General features: G+C 40.5%; 1 protein-coding gene and 1 long non-coding RNA gene across 3 annotated transcripts in view; one reads left to right on the top strand and one right to left on the bottom strand.

Moving 5' to 3' along the window:
* The first annotated feature begins 1687 nt into the window (after positions 1-1687).
* TECRL (trans-2,3-enoyl-CoA reductase like) overlaps positions 1688-20075 on the top strand; it is a 60813-nt gene continuing 42425 nt past the window's right edge. For both annotated transcript variants that reach the window (XM_040064038.2, XM_040064042.2), the window contains exons 1-2: positions 1688-1921; positions 16438-16489. In XM_040064038.2, coding sequence (XP_039919972.1) covers positions 1688-1921; positions 16438-16489 — 286 coding nt within the window. The remainder of the gene's footprint in view (positions 1922-16437; positions 16490-20075) is intronic.
* The window catches only part of LOC120752644 (uncharacterized), a 49353-nt gene continuing 31194 nt past the window's right edge, over positions 1917-20075 (bottom strand). Inside the window, exons 2-5 of the long non-coding RNA XR_005700784.2 lie at positions 11931-12014; positions 5376-5473; positions 3077-3266; positions 1917-2140 (exon numbers count right to left, since the gene is read on the bottom strand). This is a non-coding gene — a long non-coding RNA (uncharacterized LOC120752644). The remainder of the gene's footprint in view (positions 2141-3076; positions 3267-5375; positions 5474-11930; positions 12015-20075) is intronic.

The raw sequence follows: 20075 nt of genomic DNA on the forward strand, positions 1-20075 counted from the left end.
ACTTGTCTTTTCTGTGGTCTTTAGGTGGCTGTTTTAAGCAAGCCACTTACAGTAAGACAGTAATTAATCATTCTCCCTGTTGTGACTAGCTTTTATCAAAATTTCTGCCTGCTGTATTGACTCCACCAAGAACCCCTTTCATTTAACCTCCGAGACCGGTGAACTTCTCTGATACGATAAAATCCTGTTCAAGTCTAACTGCTTTTTTCCTTTAGATGCTCACTTATTCTGCACCACTGGCAAGACACTAGCTGATTTCAGTAAAGTCAAAATTTAATCCTGTTTTTTTTGTAGTAGGGGATCAATATTGTTCTACATCTGCATTCCCCAATCAGGGTTTTCCATTAACAAATCCAGGGAAGGCATTCCAAGGCTGCACGGCTGCATCACCAAGCAGGGGGGACTTTTTTCTCCATCTAAGCTACCTCAAAATTTGTTATGTATGAGGGCATAAAGCATCTTAGCTATGAGTTAGGGTTAGCTCCTTTAATCAGAACTATGGCTAAAGAACCACTAAATTTTCTCTAAGTCACAGCAGAATCAAAGAAAAGAGACCTGTTCCGTTTCCACCCTGCATCCCAGAGTGGATATTCGTTGTGTGGTGACTTTTACCTTGTGGAAACTTTTTTCCACTTAATTAATTTCCTCAGTGTAACAAACCTATATGATTTTTATAATAGTGATTGTAATTTTCCTGAGATTTTACCATGCAGAAATTTATTCAGAGTTTACTCTCTGGAAAGAGCTGTGTGCAGAAACTCATGGTGTCCTTCTAACACTGTAATCCTAGGCAGCTCAGGGAAATATAGGGGAGAATTTCAGGATGGAAAAGCACTGCTAGTTCTGTTAAATCCTATTAAAAAGCCATACATGGAGAAATGAAGTTTAAACACGGCGTGGGAAAGCTGCTTCAGAGAAAATTTGTTGTTTTATGTAGTCTTTATTTTTACCGTTAAAGCTGCTTTTGTTTTGTTGTAGACTTGGATTGTAAAAATTGTCAGGAAAAAATAAGAAAATAGAGAAATGACCCTGATTGTATGCCTTTAAGGTTATAATTTCCTTTCCTTCAGTTGATTTTCCCTGGCAGAACTGTGAGGAAAGCTCTACCCCATTAAATACCAGAAAATTCACAGTAGTAAAGCCAAGTAGATACTTAAAATATCCCCTAAATTTTGCTGATGAACTCATGCTATTTTCTTAGCAGATATTTCTAGAATAGATGACATCTGATGATGACAAGTCTAGAATAGGTGACATTTATACCAATACATGTGTGTGTACATGGACATTTTAAACATCTGTCTCAGTAGGTAACAGTGGAATTTACTATGTTCGTTTCTGCTTGCCCCTCTGGAGCTCTGGAATTTCAGGATCTGATATCTGCTAATAGGGAATTCCAGCATCTCTTGTTTCAAACGCGTTTTTAAATAAAATGGAAAAAAGAAAATAAGAGAGCAGCAGCAGCATCAACACAGGACATCACGATAGCAGATTAAATATAGACATGGATTAGAGAGCCATTGTTTTCACTCCTGCTAAATAAGACAGTACACTTAAAATGGAATGCCACTTGACCTTTCGTGTCTCGTCAGTCTCTGGCTGTATTTAACCGATGCAGGGAGGAAACATTTTCCCCTGGAACTGTCCCCTGCTGATATGACGATCGCTGCTGCTGCTGGGTCACACCATGCTCAAGAGGCAGAGTCCCAGCACTCCAGAACGCAGCAGGGATCTCGCAGCCGATGGAGGAGCTCTGTCCATGTCTCACAACGACTCACGCTCTTTTTTCAACTTGTCTCAGCTGGTGCTCTCTGCTGGCCAAATCAAACCCTCACCAGCTCTCAAACATTCAAAGGTCACGTACTTTGAAGTAGAGATTGTTGATGTGCAAAGCAAGAAGCAGATCTGCATTGTGGACAAGGTGAGTGTGTTATCCCGGCACGCTGGGGCTCTGCCTGGTTCTCACGGCGCCAGTTCAGGCACTCTGTTTTCAGTGTGTTGTGGTCTTATTCTGTGGTAGAAGTACTTTCATTCCTTTCTCTGGGAGACAGTAAGGATTCCTTGTGGGTCACAACCCCGGTCTTCTCCAGGATTTTTACAAATAATCCTGCACTGGTTTGTTTGAGACCTCCTGGCAGCTCTGTGGACTCAAAGTTATGTCCTTAGGCTGACTCTTGACACTTCGATTACAGTGTCTGTTTCAGAGCACGACACTTAAATGTTTGTTTTGGAATGGATACTCATTTTTCATACATTTGCAGAGCCTACCATCTCAGCAATGCTATGAGTACTTGCTGGCACCTAAATGTACTCAGCTGTGCCCTGCTTATTAGATTGGACCTGGCAATTTTAAAAATTTTTATTTTTAAACAAAGGGTCTTAGCTAAAAGAAGTGTTTTGAGTTTTTGTTTGTTTTAATAACATGAGTAAAAAAATATAAACTACAGCCAAATTGTGTAAGTAAGATGAGAGGAATGGGTAGGATGGAAGTTTATGAACCCATAAATTACAGCTAAAAAATGCTTCATAAATATTTTCATGACAGTTTTTGTGATTCATTATCCCTCAGTGAAAGAGTTGGTCTCTTGAATGCCACGAAAATGGGAATCCTAATCTATTTAGCCTATGGAATTTTTCAGTAAACTAGGGGAGTTTTGAGACTTACTGTTTTTCTAGAAAAAAAAAACCCAAACAACCCTTGTCTCATTTGCAACAACTGGAACAGGTAGATAAGTTTGCTTCAAATGTTTAATTCATTGCCTTTGAAATATGCAGGGTGGAATACTAGCAGATTTCCAGTGTTCTTGGTCATTTAAAGGGTGTATTTGTAATTTGTGTGCCTAGTTAAAGGTGAACGTCTCATTTGTTCCTTCTTAATGGGGTAAAATATTTTTTGCTATTTTTTTTAATCTAGCCAAAGAGGAAGCATGCACAAAATTGTCAAACCAATATGATGACTATTACTAACAATTTTGATGGTAGTGTTCACGTTATTGAGCGCTATTTACACAGTTAGCTTATCTACATACATTTAGAATTAGGTTTTTATCAAAGGAAAGACAAATCCGTTTCTTACCTTCAGCTTTCCTATAATGTCAATAAAAGAAGCATAGTACAACAACAGCATTAGGCAAAGAGCCACTTTTCAGGAATCCTTCCATGCTGCATGCTGCTGGGATGATACCAGACCTGTGTTTTAATCTTCATTCTGAATTTTTCTGACCCTGAAGATTTTCTACACCTCCTCCAAACCATGGACTCTGCCCCTGTAGCGGTGAAAAGAGAGACATGAGTGGTGATTGCTAGGTACTCTTTATTCAGAGGTAAAATACACACAGGGTAGCAATAACAGCTGGAAGTCTCTGCTTAGAAACAGAAATTTATGTTCAATTTACATGGCCAGCAGCGTGGACTTTTTTAAAAAAATATTTTTGGCACAGTACCAAGGGATTGGTACAAGTATAGTACAAGGCTGAGATTTCCAAGACTGCCTGAAGAATTTGGTTTCTGAATGCTCATTCACCTGGCTGTTTAAGCCCCTTTATTTGCTGTGATAACCCCTTCCTGAGCCAACCCTGAATGAACAGAAGTTGGGTTCCTTGCTTCCATGAACCCTTGTCGGTACTGGTGAACTAGTTTCAGTTAGTTATTAGAGCAAATGAGAGACTGCTGTACTGGATTAGCCATAATTTTCTGTTTAATTAAATATAAGTAGTACAGGCCCAATATGACACTTCTAATGCCTGTTTTCTGTTTGTGAGATAGTTATGATTAACTTAATTTCTTGAGTTTACATTACTTACTGCTTGCCAGAATAGGCCAGAACCACAGGAACCACAGATTTTAAAAAGTATGTATTTAGACCCTTATTGCATATTGCTAGTAGTTCAGAATATTGTGATTTACCAAATGCATTTATAATATTCTCAGATTAATAAATCTAAAGGGAAATGCTGTATTGCAATGCCAGAGAGAAGAACCCTTTCTTTCTCTACCCAACAGAAACTCAGGCAGAGTGATTTAATGCTTAATGCTCTGTGGTTAAACACCAGGAGCTGCTTCCAGGAGGTTGAGTTTCTGTGAGATTCTTGCATGTGCCCTATGAGTCCCATTCAGATCAGTGGGAGCTCTGACAAAGTCTACAAAATTATAGCACATTTAACTAGTTCTGGTATTTAGCAAGAAATAATTTCCTGTCCTCAATGCAGTATCAGGAATTTATAAAAGGTGTGTTTGGCTGTGTCATCTTGAGAAATCGGTTGGCATCAACCCAAAGTTTTGAATTCAGCACAATTAATTCTCTGAATTAATTCTCCATTTTAAAAAGGAAAAATTGGCATTATTTCCTTTGGTTTTCTTACCTATCTTGTACTTTTGGGAAGGATCAGTCACATATATTAAGTGTTATTATTAAGTTCTTGATTTTCTTTGACTTCAAGGAACAGAATAAATACATATTTGTTTTTCAAGCCTTTAAAGCACATTCACATCACATTGCGGGCTTTTCCACAACCAGAAAAATGCAGAAAAAAATACTGAAAGGAAGCAGAAGAGAAAAATCCCAGACATTTTGGTCCCACAATCATCTCCTGCAGGAGCTGGGTTCAGGGGAAAATTACCTAATCTTGCAAAACTTAAATTCACATGAGTCAGCAACACCGGCAGTTTATTTTGCACATGCACGCTGTGAACATGAAATTCTTTATAGGACTATAATTTCTTTTATTCAATATTGTCAACCTGCTCTGGGGACTTTCTCTGCTATGGATACGACATTATGCAAGGAGTTTGGTGCACACGAGCTCTTCCAGTGAGTTACTTAAAGAATTTAGAAGAGAAATAATAGCAGTGTGTGATCTTTTTCCCCAGATTTGCTCTTGAAATTAATTCTGAGGTGATATGCCATGGAGAAGAAATTTTTGATTTTGGGGGGACGGAGAGGAATCACAAACCAGCTTCAGGTTTGTTTTTTTTTACCCAGTTATCCTACAAAATGTCCCCAAACTAGGGGAAGTCTCCAAGCAGGGAAAGTTATTTACACTTAGGCTACAACTGTCCTTAAAAGCAGTATATAAGTGCTCAGAGGAGGTGTCTTGGGACTAGGCACTGAAGTTTTGAGGAGGGGTATGAGCCGCCTCCTGCTCCACACACTGCCCATGACAGAACAAGGGTCCAGGTGTCTGGGCCAGTTTGGAGGACAGCATTCTGGGTTTTCCTTCCTTTTGGCCCTGCTCCCCAGGGAGGCAAACCCAGGAGAGGATGTGTCTGAGCAGAAAGGTTCTTACCCAAGCAGCCAAAGGCCTTACTAGAGCTGGTGCCTGAAAGCCACAAGTAGGAAAATTTAGCCAAGAAATTTGGTCCATCTTTTTACTTACCATCAAGGGATGGTAAGGAAGAGTTGAGTGTCTTGTGGGCTGATCTTCAGGTCATTAACACGCACAGCAATACTCATTTGAGTGAAGATATTCTGTAGCTGAAACATGAATCACACAGGTTTCTTGCTCAATGAGTGAAAGAAGTATTTAGCAAGGATAAATCTCTTTGGCCAATGTAAAACAGTAGGTGAGCCTAGATGATCAAAAGTCCCTTTTTTCCGTCTCAATTTATTAATTTGTATGGATGAAATTCCTATCTCTTTGTAAAGAGGAAAGCAGGTAATTAAAGATTTCTTATAAGAAATATTTTCAATTAAAAAGCATCACAAAATATCTAAGGGTTTTGGCTTCTGTGTTGCTTCCAAAAAGCCACAGAAAACAGCAGAACAAGCAAAAATCATCAAGTCTTATACAATTACTTTTTTTTTTTTTTAATTTTTTTTTGGCCACCTACAACTTATGAAAAACTATGTGGCTACTCAAAAACAGTTTTACTCATACATTGTTCCAAAAGCCTAATGTAGGTTGGTTTTAAAGTTATCGATGTGCAGTGATTTGATTTATAAATGCTGTTAAGGCAACTCGTAACTGTTTCCTTTATAGCATTCATTATATAATATTTTTTTTCTTCAAATTAACTTGTAGTAAAATGTATTTTCCCACAAACATAGTGCAACATAATTAACTTTGCATGAGTTGCTTTTAAGGCAGAAAGTGTTACACCGTATAGTTTTTACAGAATAAATCACCTCTGGGGAAACCAGCAGAGAAAGCCTTTTGCCATCAAAAGCCTCAGAGCTCAGTAGCTCTGCGCTGTATGATTTTGCAAGTTAAGCTGTAAACAGAGGTGCAAACTCAGATTTTGGCTACTGTGCAGTGACCTCCTTTTCAGTACACTTTCTAAGCCATGCAGAAGAGATCTTGCTTCTTCAGATGCGCAGGAAGAGCCTCTCTCCTTGATGTGTTGCAAAGACAGTGGAGGCTACTTTCCTGCCTTTCCTTAAGCCAGCTCTCCATCCTCTACCCAGTGCCTTCTCCCACTGAAATCTCTTCGTAAAACCCAGTTGGCGATAACTGAACGTTTCTGGTTCAACGTGGACGCTGGAGGAACTTTTAACCATATGAATGTCATGGGAATATTGTTATTTTTAGGGAATTAAAACACCCTTGCACAGACACAAGTGTATGCATCAACCCAGTCACTTGTATATACTCAACACTCCTTGCAGTTAAATATTGCAGTGTGTATATCACTACATCTTTTGCCAAAGATGAATTAGGGCTTAGTCTGATTGCTCTGAAAGGCCTGTTTTTCTCTGAAGGAGTTCATAAGCTTTTTTTTTTTTTGACACTGTTGTTTGGAAAGCACCTGAAGCAGCAGTGTCTTTGTACATGCATGCTATGGCTTAACAACACAATGAATTTCCACTGGCATGTCAGCAAAGCCATTTGCATGCAGAAATGCTGCCTCTGGTATCAGAAATCTCTTCCTCTCGCCTCGAGAGAGGAAAGTGAACAGCCGAGGAGAAAAGTCATCACTGTCTCTCTTTTGCACAGTCAGCTCTAGCAAGTAAAAATAACTTCTCACATCATGGCTTGGAGGTTAGACATACCACATTCATTTTAGGTGAGCAAATGCAGTCATTAAAGTAGGCAGTGAAACTCTGCAAAGGAACTCTTTGCAGTACCAGAATATTGCCCCTAACGTCAGATTCTTCCCATTAGCCTCATTCTAGGGAAGGAAAGTAAAGAAGTCCTTTCCCAGGAAAGAGGTTAATACTTTCATGGCCATTTTAAGTATTACCCCCCTAAATCTGTCACTTCTAATATTTCACTTCAGAGGACTATATATTCTTCTCTGCAGAGAATGAGCAGAACCTGTGACCATCCACAGCAGTCTCATTTCATGCAGAGGATTTTTATCATAATTTTTCTCGTTCAAGTAATCTATCATTAATGGTGTGCCACCTCTGGTGCCAGAGATACCAAAAGAGGCTGAATAACCAGCTGTGTCAAAGTAAGGGCCTTCCATAGTGGGACATGGATGCTGAGTCCCACATAGCAGCAATTCCCACAGCAAAATGGCTAAAGGAACACAGACACAAAAATAGCTGAATGTAGGCTCATTGCTGTGGAAATCCTCCTTTTTTACTTCCTTTTGGAAAGAGGATTTCATGGTGTCTTGTGTCTTCCACTGTACGTTTTCAAAACATCCAGCACAACAGGGATCTGGTCCCTGCTGGGGGGCACAAAGAAAAACTACATTTATAAAATCTGTAATTTTCTTGCCTGTAAGAATTGAATCTTATGCTCAGCCCACAGTGCTGGAAGTGATGACAGTAGTATTTTCTTCCTCAGTTATTACTTATACTTGGTAAAGTAGGTAAACATATTCAAATTTCTGTTATAGCAATGCATGACACTTATTTCTTCCTGCTTTGCTAGAAATTCACATAATTTTAATGTCAATATAGCTACAGATGGTTTCAGATGAAAAGAGGCAACTATACATATTACTTTTTGCTTGCTGTGAGATGGCTTTTTAAATGGAATACCTGGAGAAATGGCCTTTGATTTTTCTAGAAGAGAAAGACTGGGGAGAGAGGAAGCTGGTAACTTTAGGGCATTTAGCATTTGCAAAGGGATAATTTAAACAATTACAGAAGCTGCAACAGATGACTAATGCTTCAGCTGATACTAATCAAAGCTTAGAAGCGCCTTTAAATGACAGATTTTATACTTATTTTAGATTAAAAAAAGTCAAAGCCTGAGGGAAGAAATAAAGAAGCAAATACAATAAATATTCAAAAAAATTAAAGTTGCATTCAAGGTTCAGCAAAAGCAAGAGTGAATTTGTGAGACGCTGGTGGTGCTCCAACTCCTCCTGAACATTCTGGCCAGCAGCGAAAGCCAGCTATGCCGCCAGAGCAGTGAATAGTGCCAAAGTTATATCTGTAGAGACAGATTCCCAGCCAGTGTGAAAATGTCCTCTTTCCCACCAAAGTTATGACATTTTACCCCAGCCACACATTTGCCTCATTGCATTAGAGATAATTCAGAGATTATTGCAAATTATAAAGGTACTGGAGCAATACAAGACCATAGGGAGCAGTAGATGTTTTATTAGTCTAATAGTTAACAGCACAGCCCATGATGGAAAGTTAGGTGCATAATGGCATATCTTATAGGCATTATTAGCATTAAAATACTCCTGCATGTGATTTATTGCTCCATCAGAACATGCTTCAGGTTCTTCCTGAAATCCGAGGTGTGATTCTTCAGAAAACACCTGAACCATGTAGTCATGGATCTGTAAATACCCAGCAGGATATGTTCATGCTGGTATTATATCTGCCTATGTTTAAGCAATTTTGGATTTTAAAAAGTCCTTAAAATGCGAGCTTTTCTTCCTTAACAGCTACATTTCTTGTGCTTCAAAAAGCAAAACTGTGGCAGCCAGAGAACCTCTACCAGAAGTACAGTAAGCATCTCCTCATTGCACTTGGTACTGAATAATGAAAAGTACTTGGATTTCTAACAGACCTGAGGCTGCCTGGTTGTTCTCATACATCACTCTCATTTCCCATTCCTTTCTGCTGCTTCTCTGCTTCCAACCTCCCTCCACGGACCTGCTTTATGAGCCCTGCTTGTTTTGCCAAAATATATTCTTCTGTGAATTTTCCTTTGAATTGATTGATCTTTTGGCTTTTTTTTACTTCATGCCGTCCCCCAAATAGATTGTGACAATCTTGGGCTAAATAGTGGTTGAGTTTCTTGGGTGCACTTCCTGATTTTTAATTTTAGCAGTGTGTGTAGATATAAAAAAGCAAACAAAAATCTATATAGCCATTTGATAGAAAAGGGAAGACAAATTCAGAGGTTCCACAGCTAAGCCATATGCTTTATCTGTGCTAGAATTGGCAATCAAAATCCCAACAAAAAAAAAATAAACACCATCCTAAGCATCACTTTCTTCCTGAGAAGTGTGGGTCAGAATTACTGTTTGTTATTCTTTATTATTTATACTTTATTAAACAAAACAGCACTATATTTATCTATAATAAAATATTATGATTGTGGTTTACATTACTTTATTTTTTGTTAACTATTTTGTTTTTAAGCGCATATCCCAAATGTTGTTTTCTTTGAAAATGACAGTGGGGAAAAAAATGAGCCTTGAATTTTTGATGGGTAGAATTTGGGAAAGATTGCATTACAAATTCGTTTTGAAATACTTCAATCTGTTATGACACAATAAATATTTCAAGTTCAGTTTATTTTACAACTTAATAGTGCATTTATTTGCATATTATTTCCTACTGGTTTCTTTTCAATGATGAGGGCCATGTGCTATATTATTTTGCACTATCATGATAGATGTGTCATAAAATAATGCAGAAGTAATGAAAGTTCCATACAGATGAGAAATCAAAAGTAATGAATATAACTCAACAAAATGAATTCCCAGCATGTTCCAGAAGCAGAGTTTTTACAAATTTCTATTCCATTTTTAAAATTTGAAGTCAACACAAATTTACACATCCAGGATTTTTACTAGAAAAATTCCATTTCCCTGGTAGAAAAGTGTTGTGGCAGTGGTTTCCTGACAGACTCTGCTGTTCAGCTGCTGAGGTGAACAGTAAACTCCCCTTAATATAAGGATATAAGGTGAGAGGGCAGCGAGTTGTATCAATCCAGTCAGATTTGATCAGAATTAGGTGTACATGTTGAATTCTGCACACCTTCTCTCTGCTAACGAGTTACATTCTCTTTACTTTCACTCTCATCTTTAGCAGAGAGAGAAAAAAGCTCTTTTTGGTGCTTGACACTTTTTCAGGCAATTTCTTGTAAAGAGAGAGGATTTTGTTTTGTTTTGTTTTAATAGAAATACCCAGCTAGCAGCACAAAAACAATTAATCATCTTTAGAGACAAACTTGGCTGGCGTAAATTGACGTGACTGCATGCAGCAAGCATGTGGTTATGTGTATTCTTAGCTAATTTGGCCCAGAATCACTGGAAATGTTAGTCAGTCAGATTATCTCATATGCCAAGGTTCATGTGACCAGATAATAATCTGGAAGGTTGCTCAGTGAGACAGTACTTACGTACGTGTGCTGGAAACTACCTCAGCTCAAACCGTAATTTGGAATATCTCCTGTTCCTGGAAGGGCTGGACTGAGGTCAGAGCCAGCTGTTTGGTAGCCACTTCACTGCAGTCTACTGAGTAAAAGACTGGATTCTGGATAAAGCCTTTGTGTAGCTGCTGACAGCACTCGTCTATATGTAGCTACCTCCATGTCATTCCCATGGTGAGCTCATTTATTTATATCCCTTTGGGCATGACCAGCACACTGGTTCACCAAAAGAGCAGCAGCCTGGGACACACTGGGGAAGGTTAAAGCAAAACAGTGCCCAACTTTTAATCCTGACTTTGAAAACTGACAATAAGAAAGAGCCAATCTGACCTAGAAGTGAAATTCACAAAACACAGAGATCAGCTAGAACAGGTACTTTTCTAACTAACTTTCTGTGGTATGCTGCTGGTTTCTTATAATACAGCATGGTCCCAAAACAAGGACAGGGTGCAAAAGCATGAAGTATGTGTTGTGTGCTGAATTTGGAAATTACTTGGCTTTCCCATTAGCTGGTTATCTGTTTTGCAGCCAGATTCTCAGCTGCAATAAACTGATGTCACCCTTTTGACCAGATTTACCCTGGCTGAAGATGGGGCAGTCGTTAATGAGCAATTGGAGTGGCAGAATTTCTGAATTCCTGCAATTATGGAAAATGCCTGTTACAAAGTAGGTGACTCAGGAGTGCAGCGGCACTGACATGTCACAGAGAGAAAAAAGTATTCAGAGAGAAATGTTGAATGAAAGATTACTTATTTGCTGAAATGCTATTATTCAAATTCTTAATGATATTCTGCTGACCTCTGACCCCTACTATAATTCTTTAGTGCAAGAACTGTGTGATGCAGTTACGTGCAGATCACCAGATTAGGCATAATTCCTTGACTTATAAATGTGAAAGAGGTATGAAAGTGGATAACTATCTGATTAGCTTGCACTCACAAAAGGCAGTATTAAGTTCCCTTAATATCTTCCACTTAGTTCTCTTCCTTCAGTGGTAGCATAAAGTACTAATATGGTATTTTAAATCTTAAAAAGAAATGTGATGCTTTGTGCATTGGTGTCTGAAGGAAGAATAGAACTGGTATGGATGACCCAGAAGGTCCTTTAATTCTTGAATTCCTGTAAATGAAAAGTTGCCTCAAATGGAAAAGTAAAAGTTTTCTGGCTGTGAAAGCACAGGAAAACCAGGATTTGACATTTTGAAATCATCCTTTTCTGAATGAAAAATGTAATAACTGCAACCCAAAGCTGTAAAATATGCATTTATTCATAACATTTTTTTCAAAATAAAGTAGTCTTGAACCTTACATATGATAATCATTAGAAAGTTGACTACACTTTAAATCAGATCTTAAGACTATAAGTGAAAAAGTTGTAGGGAAAAACTGGCTTGACCATCAGACTGTGGAAGATACATACCAAATAAGAGCAGAAATCCATCTTTCTTTAAACAAACTAGGGGTGGTCTTCCACTCTGCTTTGTCTTTGCATATTTGTGAAGTTCTGAAATAGAGGAAAGAAAAGGTTATAACACTTTCAGACATAATTCAGAGGAATGAAAGGAGAGTAAAACTAATAATTACAGTGAAATATTCCTGGGTGTTTTATTCAGTTAGCACAAAGGGTAATAAGATCAGACGCCTTCCCAGTCCTTACAATTCCTTAGCTTGTATTGATGTACAATGAAAAGAACAAAAGATAATTAATGGTCTACGAAGAGGACACTCTTAGTAGTAAGCTGGTGTCCCAGCATCCATTTCTCGTTGATCAATATTAGAAACTATAACTTCACTGGTTGTTTTATGAGGTCCTTAAAAAAGGACACAGAATTATCAAGATCATAAAAAAATGTATTTCATTCTTTTGCGGCTACAGCCTCATTATTCTGCCCGGGCAAGGACACTGTGATTCCTCTATGTCCCAGCCCATTCTGGAGGGCGAGAGCATTTGTGTTATTTTTCAGCTCGCGACCCGTGTCGTTTGTCTCAAGTGGAAGGGTTCTTCTGGTTCAGCTGGCTCATTAAACGGGTGTCCTGCTGGATGTGAGCCCCGTGCCTTCCCGAGCCCCCCGGCCCGCGCAGAGCCACGCGGAGCTGCCAGACCGCCACTCGCCAGCCCAGCACATCTCCGGGCACGGGCTGGAACCGCGCTGGCCTAAAGCAGCCTGGCTGGAGGCTGGCACAGCAGCGTCCTGCTAATGAGCTCTGCCTCGCTCAGGGATGGACGGAGCACGGCCCTTCCAGCTGCTGCTCCGGGGCTGAGCGCCGGCTTTGGAGATGGGGACTGGCGTGAGGTGCTGCTCATCACCCCCCAGGGGCACACGCGCCGGTCCCTGGGCTGCAGCAGGATGCTGCAAGCGCTTCATAGCTTTTAAACACTGAGGCATCTGGGTGGTTCTATGTTGGGGTCCAGGGCATTCCTTTGGCTGCCCTGGGAGGTCAGAGACCTGGACAGGGGGGTCTGGGACCCTGGAACAGAGCCCAGAGGGACATTGGCTTTGATCCCAGTCCATGAGAAAGGCTTCCTGCACTGCGGGAAGGATTCCAAGCCACAAGAGAGTGAAAGACAGTAGTTTAGCTTATCACAAGGTGAGAAAAGAGTAGATTTGGGTTTTTAATATGGAAGTGAATGGGAGCAAGATGGAGGATTTTGGGCGTTGTCTCCTGCTTCTTCCTTCTTCTTCCCTCACTCCGTTTTCTGCAGTGACGGTGGCACAAAATAGTTTAAGGAGATTGGGTCAAAGTAGGGATGACCTTTTTAGTATAAGCGATAGGTATTGGCAAATAAGGATAAATAAAGAACACGTAGCAATTAGTATAAAAGATAACACCACAGCCCAGTGGGGAGGAGTCGCCAATGCCCGAGCAGCTGCACAGACCTTTGTTGGGCACTGAGAAAATTGTAAGATAAGAAACAATAAACAGATCATGCAACCTTGAAAAATCAGAACCTGAAGACTCCATCTCTTTCTTGCATCTGGCTCAGGGCTTTGCAGAAGGCAAAAGACTCTAATACCACCTGAATCTCGGAAAAGAAACCGAGAGTTCTAGACCTAAAACGTGAGCTTGGATTAATTCTTTAAATAGCTGAAGTTAGGTGATATGAATGCCATTGCTACCAGGATTGCAGGATTTGGAGGGGAGAAAGCACTGATTGTCTCAGGATGAAAAAAGGTAGGGGGATGTAAAGGCAGAGCTGCTAACAAGGGCTGGGACTAGACATTTTGAACAGATTGAGAGCAGCTCTGCCCTGAAGTCAAAACACACTCAGGAGAGCTGGAGATGGAGACCTGGGCTCTGTTTTGAGCAAGCACTGCTCTGTAAGCATGCTAAGCTTTCCAGTTTTTCAGCTTTCTTTGCCTAAGTCGGTTGATCAGCTCTCCAGAGCACGGGTTGGCCCTTTCTGTACTCTATCCCAGAACCCGTCACAGTGAGGGGTTGATCTGCAGGGATGCAGGCCCTGCAGCAATGTGGCTTACACTGCATTTAGAAAGCCAGCTCATCATCCATCAAATTGGAAAAGATCATCCCCATCCTTCAGCTGGCAATGCCAGCTCTGAATACCTGCACATCTGCCCTGTGCTGGGACACATGACAGATTTCAGTGTGCAGGCTTGTATGCTGAATAGGTGTTGCCAGCTAACAGTGCTTGCATCCGTATCAGATGGATTCTGGGCTCCAGGCCTCACAGGTGTGAGATTATAAAGTGTGAGAAAGTAATTTCAGACATTTTTAGAGGTTTTGGGGACATAACCCCCCGCAGCTCCAGTATTCAAGTCCACAGAGGTTGCACACATGACAAGAAAACCACACGGAGACTGTGGGAGGTGTGCTGTTCTACTGGGTGTTGCATCAAATGGCTTAACTGCAGTAAACACAGGTAAAATGTTTTCTGTTGGAGTCCAGGGCATTCCTTTGGTTGCCCTGGAGGGTCAGGGACCTGGACAGGGGGGTCTGGGACTCCAGCCCAGAGCTCAGAGAGACACTGGCTTTGATCTCAGTCCATGGGAAAAACTTCCTTCACTGCGAGAGGGTTTACAGGCCACAAGAGTGTGAAAAATAGTAGTTTAGTTTATCACAGGGTGAAAAACCAGTAAATTTATATTTCTAGCATTGAAGTTAATTGGGGCAAGATGGAGAATTTGGGGCATTGTCTCCTTCTTCTTTCTTCTTCCCTCACTCCATTTCAGCAGTGACGTGGGCACAAAGTAGTTAGTGAGGATTGGGTCGGAGTAGAGATGATCTTTTTAGTATTAGTGATAGACATTGGTAAGAAATAGTAAATAAAGAATACGTAGCAATTAGTATAAAAGATAAGGACAGCCCCAGTTCGAGGGGAGTCGTCTGAAGTCCAAGCCGTGGCAAATATCTTGTTGGACACTGAGAAAATTGTAAGATAAGAAACAATAAACGAAGTATGCAACCTTGAAAAATCTAAAACTGAAGACTCCGTCTCTTCCTTCGGTTTGGCACAGAGCTGAGCAGAGGGCAAAGGACTCTAAAACCACCTGAATCTCGGGGAACAAACCCAACAGTTTTTCTTCCTTTTTCAACTAAGGAAGATAAAATAACTCCATCTATTGTTTCCTTCTGTTGTTTCCTGCATCTAGGAAGAAAAGGGTCTCCAAGGGCAGCGTCTCTTGCCTGGCCTAATACAGTTCAGCATGGCTTGGGTCAACACGGGTGTTGGGGACAGGGAAAGGGTTATCCTCGGTTTCAAGGAGCCTAGGCCTTGATTTGGGTGGAGTTGGCATTGCTTAGCAGCCACATCAGAGAGACAAGTCAGGGTTTAAGTGGAGTTTCATTTACAGCAGTTTCTGTAAATGCCCAGTAAAATTCTCTGTAATTGTGGAAAATAAAGTGTTCTCATCCAAACCCAAGAAAAAACTTAGAAAATATCTGCACTTTACTACCTTTTAGCACAGGTGTCATTTTACACCCTTAGATCACTGAAATCTGTACTGAACTCTCTGCCTGTTCATATTACTGGGAGCAAGTTGGGTTACTCATAAGTACTAATAGCACATACATTGTATATTTGTGTGGGGTGTCAAATTACATAAGAGTAAACTTTTGTTTCTGTACCAATTTGTTGCTTTAGAGTCAGCAATTTTATTTTGTTGCATCAGTATTCCTCCAAATTCAGTCTTTTCAACAAAAGAACCTACGTTTAGGTGCTAAATGATGTCTACTAGGAGAATTTCTTATGTTCTTCTCTATTTGTTTGCACAGTTATTGTCACAATCCACTAATAAATAGCTCAACATGCTATTTCCTCAAGAGTCCCATTGCCTTTCCTTGTAAACAAAAAGCAAATCCAAGTCTTTTGCTCTAGTAAATTCTAAATGTGTTTCTCAGGTAATTTGTACAAAGTATCTTAAGAAATAAATATACATAATAAAATAGACTCTAAAAAGCCTCCAGACTGCCCTCTATAACTCTGGCACCTGAATTGCTTCAGTGCACATGAACAAAAGCATGCAGAAGCAAACTCATTTTGGGCAGAAAGGACAGAAGCTACCAGTTTTGCTGCTGCCCTCTCCAGAGAACCCTTTCATGTCTCTGGGACATGGACTTCAGCATGCTTGAACCTAACTTAAAAGCTAAACCCTTCAAATTTTTCCACTGGTTTGATCTAGGGGCAATTACTGCATCAAGCAGGGCCAGCAGATTTCCCTCTTGACGCTTGTGATTTTACCCTTCCAGTGACCAAGCAGAGGTGGTCCAGGTGATGTATTAGTCAAACCTGGACAATCCTTAATAACATATCAACCTGTAAAAATAAATTTACTGATTTTTCTTTTTAATTTTAGCCTGAAGGACTTGCAGACAAATGTAAGCATCTCTTCATTAGAGGAGTGGAGAAGGGATCCCAAAGTGAAGAAGAAAGAAAAATTAATCTGCATACATTTTGCTTTCTTTTCCAGGTACCTCCAGCATCTACCCTTCTTGATGTGAAACACAAATTTCACAAAGCATGTAAGTACTATGGTTACCAGACTGGAGACATGGTTAGAGGCCTTTCACTCAGAGAAATTGTCAAATTTATTTTTCATGAATCTCACACAAAAGCTGAGACCGGCCTGACAGCTCCAGCGCTCAATAAGAATAGTGTTTGAGCTAAGGTTCTATTGTAGCTGTTGCAGATGGGAGAGTCTGGAAGGAGAGAACTGCATAATTTATCTCTGCAAGCACATGAGGGGCAGTCATTTTTATCTTGTTTTCAACATTACATGGTGTCATTTCAAAACCAGTACTGCATTTCTTCTTCCAGTGTTACACTGAATAAACTTCAATTAACAAAAGACTGCTTCAAGTTGGCCATAAACTGACCATGTGGGCCAGGAAGCTGCTGTAGTGGGGAACTTGACCTCAGAGTGATTAAATAACATCTGGGATTTAGGTTAGATATAGGAAGAAATTCTTTATGGTGAGGGTGGCAAAGCAGTGGCACAGGCTGCCCTGAGAAGCTGTGGATATCCTGTCCCTGGAATGGTTCAAGGTCAGGTTGGGTGGGGCACTGAGCAACCTGGTCTAGTGGGTGGCATCTCAGACAATGAGCTTTCATTACTATTACAAAAAAGGGTGTGTTCAACTACAGGCTGGATGCCTTTTACAGGGGGAAAAAAAAAAAAAAAAAGGTTGTCAGCCAGTAATATGCATGAGTTCAGAGTAGGGTAAGTAGAAAAAGCATTTTGCTTCTCCTGTGTCCTTATAATTTTATAAAACACTAAAGCTTAAGGCATCTGTGGTTGCACACGGGTTCAGTTGATGAAGCGAAAGGCTGTTAACCTGACTGCTCTAAAGTTACTTATTTTCCCTCCCTGTAAGGGCTTGTAAAATACAAAATGGCAAAAGTTCAAAAGCCACACTGCTGAATATGAAAAGATCGAGTGCCGGAGTTTTAATATTTCAACAGGGGTATGTCCTCCCATCAGTTTGTCAAATGCAGCGCACTTCTGCCTAGAATCTCTTAAATCAATTGAAACCGGATTTATATTGATGCAGTTTAAATCAGCTGGAGAACACTAGCACAGAGGTTTATGCCAATATAACTGCAATGAGGTTTTCAATGGATTTGGGCTAGAATGACATGGGATTGTGTATAAGCCATTTTAATGGCACCTGTTTTGATATTAAGAGGCATCTTACTCCTCAAGTACCCCCAGTGATGGAAGTGGAGCTGAGTATAAAGGGAGACAGTAAGCATACAACAAAGCAGAGTACACACCATGAACCAAACCTCTGCCAGTGCAGTGTGTTACAGCACATGGAAGGGCTGGCAAGTGCCTTCAATGCTTTCTAAATTCTCATATTTTTATGTCAATTCCTCCCATTCCCAGGAGTACACCATATCACGGTCCTATGTCCTTTCTTCTCAGTTCAGCTCATTGCTTTGATCTTTCTTTTCCAGTTCAGCCTGGATGTTGTCGTCTCATGAGGTTCCCCCCCCCTCTCCTCCTTTCCCAACTGCAAACATCAAGCTTTCACTTTTTTCTCTTTGTATAGTTAGTGGGATGACAGCTAATAGAATACAGTTCTCTTAGGCAAGGGCTGAGAAGGGGCTGAAGCTGATCTGTGGATACCTTTGGTTCACATGCTATTTTGTACTCGCTCATGCATTCATTTCTGCCATTTTGTGTGTGCCAGACTCACACGTTCCCCTATAATCTCTCATTAAAACACACTCCTGCGCACACCCCCTTACGGTCTCCCTGTCTTCATACGTTCTCCTTTGATCACCCATGCAATTAAGCTTTCCCCTCAGCTGGTGTCTTGTCAGCCCTTCGGTGAGAGGAACCCCTGTGCAGCAATTTCACAAGCATCATCTCTGTCACTGATCAGGTTTTGCTGCCTGATTCAAGAAAGGAGGAAGGAGACTGCATTATGAATTGCAGCACAGGCTGTTAGTCATTAAAATAGAAGAAATGAGACGCAAGTGACACGTGCCATCTCATGGATAAGTACGTTAGTCAAATATTAGTTTGGATGTGTGTTTATACTAAAGGCAGAATGTGGATTTAGAAGTCCAGGAACAAATACCCCTCAGCCCTCACTTCAGCAAAACTGTCTCTACTGAAACAACCCCAGAAAGGCCTAACCTTGTGCTTTTTGTGGCATTGAGTTCAGGGGATCAATCCCAGTTTTATCACTGGAGATTCAGGGATCTTAGTGGAGAATAACCATTTAAAACAAAGTGCTATTTTCATGGGAATTCAATGGCTTTATCCAGACTGAAGGTGTTTTAAATCATCCCCAGGCTGCTGTAGCCACTGCCCATGGGAGGGATGGGCAGCACCTACTGGGGTCAGCCCAGAACAGCAGATTCCCTGCTGCAGCCCCCTCCAGCCATCAGCTCTACAGGGGCTTTCTGTAACAGATGTTAGAGCCAGGCTGTCATGCTCAATAGCAAACATCACACCTGCCCACCATGGAACTGTCTAATCCTTTTTAAACCTACTTATAGTTCTGACCTCAGCAAAATCCTCTGGGAAGGAGTTCCACAATATAAATATGTTGTGGACCAATGCCTACACTTTCACGGCTTGATATTTTCTGCCTGAAATTGAGTGGCAGCTGAGTGTCAGGGCATCATTGGCCATCAGGCTGAGTTTTCTGAGGCACAGGCAAAGAAGCCTCAATCAAAATGGTGCCATGTATTAGGAGACTTTACTAGAATCTTCCTCATTCCTTCGGCTAGCTGGCAGAGATGGAACCAAGCCAAAAACTGAGTGTATACGAAAGAAGTCTCTTGACCCATTTTCTCGGTTGCTTATAATGAGTTAGCTACCTGGCATTTTCTTTATCTATACAGATTATGTTTTCAATGGAGAAAGAAATATCTTGTAGGCTAAACTTCCCAAGCTCTTGTCCTTGGCAATAACTTTTCACCTTTAATTTATTTTTATCTTTGCAAAATGTATTGGACTGCTGGGGGAGGAAATCTTGCAGATAGAAAATGAAAAACTGTAATAATAATGCTAATTCAAGTATCACATAACTAAAATAAAATACCTCTAGAACAGGTAATATAGTGGAGTCAGTGATCATTAAATATTTTCAAGGTTACTGCATGAAAGTTGCTGAAAAAGCTCTTGAAAGAAGAGGAAGAACTGAAAGCAAGGGGGAAATCAGATCTCAGCGATGCTGTAGCAGACTGATAGAGGCAACCTCCTGCTCAAGGGGAAGAGCACAACTGCAGCAACATTTTGAAGCCAGAAGGGTGAGGCAGAAATTGCTCTCTAGGCAGAAGGAGCAGCCAGGGAAGGGAGGCAGCCTGGTGATGGGTGGAAGGAAAAAGGGAAGTCCAAGAGATAACTCTAAACATCATGTCAAGGGTATCCTGGTCCACAGAGGGAAATAAAGTGCTCAAGAAATAAGGAACATCTAAGCTAACAGAAGTTATATAGGGCATTTAAAATAGGCAGTATCTATGAAAGCAAATCATTAAGACAAGAATTGTCAGTAGATGGCACTCAAGAATAAACAGCATAATTTCTGAACACTATGAAACTTTAGAATCCTGCTATACCATCTTATAACTGCTCCTTACAGGTATTTCTAT

Source organism: Hirundo rustica, chromosome 5 (assembly GCF_015227805.2).
Source record: "Hirundo rustica isolate bHirRus1 chromosome 5, bHirRus1.pri.v3, whole genome shotgun sequence".
Lineage (NCBI taxonomy): Eukaryota > Metazoa > Chordata > Aves > Passeriformes > Hirundinidae > Hirundo > Hirundo rustica.